General features: G+C 42.5%; 1 protein-coding gene across 1 annotated transcript; it reads left to right on the top strand.

The window, feature by feature from the left end:
• The first annotated feature begins 284 nt into the window (after nucleotides 1-284).
• LOC110942543 lies at nucleotides 285-1,208 on the top strand. Its single transcript, XM_022184317.1, has one exon. It carries the CDS (start codon nucleotides 285-287, stop codon nucleotides 1,206-1,208), a length of 924 nt encoding a protein of 307 aa, XP_022040009.1.
• The last annotated feature ends 925 nt before the right edge of the window (nucleotides 1,209-2,133 follow it).

Here is a 2,133-nt window from a genome sequence, read left to right as displayed (position 1 = left end):
GAAGGCCATCAGTTCACACCAGGTTGGGTTCACAACGGAACACCCACACCACTGAATATGATCGAACTTACCGTGAATGAGACAGTGCAAGTGTGTTTATTCGGTTACAACCGAACTACAACAAATGTAGACCCCGCGCGGTTTACAATCCTGAAGCTGAGCACAATTATGATCTGATCTTTCGCCTTGCAGAAGCGACAGAGAATTCCAAATTTATTAGCGAAATTGCTCTGGCTCCATTAGAAAAAGCGAAGCTCCCATCCAATGTAGGCAAGATTAACGGTATGACGGATCCAGATGACCATCTGCGAGTCTTCACAAGCGCAGGATTGGTGGGAGGCTGGACTCTACCGATGTGGTGTCACCTCTTTGTTCAAACCCTTACAGGCGCCGTAAGGCTCTGGTTTGACAACCTGCCTGTAGGGAAAATCACGTCATGGGTAGACTTGCGCGAGAAGTTTTTGGTGCACTTCAGCCAGCAAAGGCGATCCATCCGCGACACGGCGGACGTAATGAATATCTGGCGCCGCGATGATGAAAGTTTAGAAGACTTCATTACTCGTTATAATAAAGAAGTACTCGAGATAGCGGACGTTCCCGAGCATCTGATCCGAGCCAAATTTAAATATGCCGCCAGGTGTGACGACATGATAAAAGTTTTGTCCGGAACGGAGGGACTCCCAAAAAGCTGGGAAAAATTAATGGCGGCGGCTAAGGTCTATGCCCAGACTGAGAAAAATCTCAGCACCAACAGGCCGCCACCACCGCACAGCCGCCCAACAGATTTAGGCCCGAGCAGCGGGAAAAAATTTAAGAAAGGCTGGCGAGATTCGAGTTCAGGAAATTCTTCATTAGAAGATGCACGAGCTACCATCAATAAGCTCGCTGCACAGAGAGAAGCTAAACAAGAAAACAGGGAGAGACAATGGACTCCCCTGACCAAAACTCCCGTAGAAGTACTAAGTACGGAGGATTACCAGTTTAAGCCTCCACCACCTATGAAGAACAAACGCGGACAGGACCCAAGTCAGTACTGTGATTATCAAAAAGACAACGGTCATACCACCAATAACTGCATCTCCTTGCGCACTGAGATAGAGAAGGCGCTTAAAAGCGGTGAGCTCACTCACCTATTACAAAATGTGCGCAAGGAGATAAAACAAATTACTCGTGGCGAAGAAGGCCCGAGTAAGAAAGCGAAAAATTAAGAAACACCTCTATAGCCTCCTTGCAGATTAGACAGACTCTACAGTTTATCAGTTCTAAGCAAGGACTGTAGTAAGTTAAGTCCCATGTAATTATTTTAATAGACTTTGTACGGCCTCTGCGCCTTATCCATGAATAAACAACAAAGTTTCTATTATTCTTGTGTTTTTTCTTACAAAATGCATGCAATTCCTTTTAGTAAGCGCAAAAACATTATGGTAAATACAATGCAAGTCTCATGAACGTCAGCAATTACACACATTGTGCAAGACCATACGTTCACACATGAGGTTCATACCACCTTTATTCGCCTTACCTAATCAAAGTAATTGTACTCATGCAAAATATTGTAAATCAAAACATATATCATACTACTCCTGGCGCACCCATACGCCTTAAAAATTATCAAATACGATAGTGTTTTAATGCATGTTACTTGCGCGGCAGCACATTAAACAAAAAAGGGATATACATCCCAAAAAACTACAAAAATCATTGTTCATACAACCACAAGAGGAAACCTACGCTAAATCTTCATCTTCATCTCCATCTGGGAAGATTTCCTTCAGTTGCGCTACATGATCTTCAGACTGCATTGCAAAGTTTATAAAATCCATGACAGGAAGCTGTAAGTTGTTGAATTTTGTTTTCATAGCTACAAGTGTGACACCCGTAAAAAATCCAGGTATCCGTACAATTAATTAATATTGAATAGTGCTTAATGACTGTGCTAAATTACAAATGATGACCTAAACTGCTTTCTGATTACTGCATCATACTTACATGTGCATCACATATTACATAATGTCACCTCATTATCACATGCAAACTTGATTGACATACATGGTGCACAAAGCACAGCTAGCACAGTTCACGGATAACCCAGAAAAATGCTGACGATGTTCAGTACATAGACAAACAGTGTTT

Source organism: Helianthus annuus, chromosome 6 (assembly GCF_002127325.2).
Source record: "Helianthus annuus cultivar XRQ/B chromosome 6, HanXRQr2.0-SUNRISE, whole genome shotgun sequence".
Taxonomy (NCBI): domain Eukaryota; kingdom Viridiplantae; phylum Streptophyta; class Magnoliopsida; order Asterales; family Asteraceae; genus Helianthus; species Helianthus annuus.
This window is presented reverse-complemented; position numbering and strand designations above follow the sequence as displayed.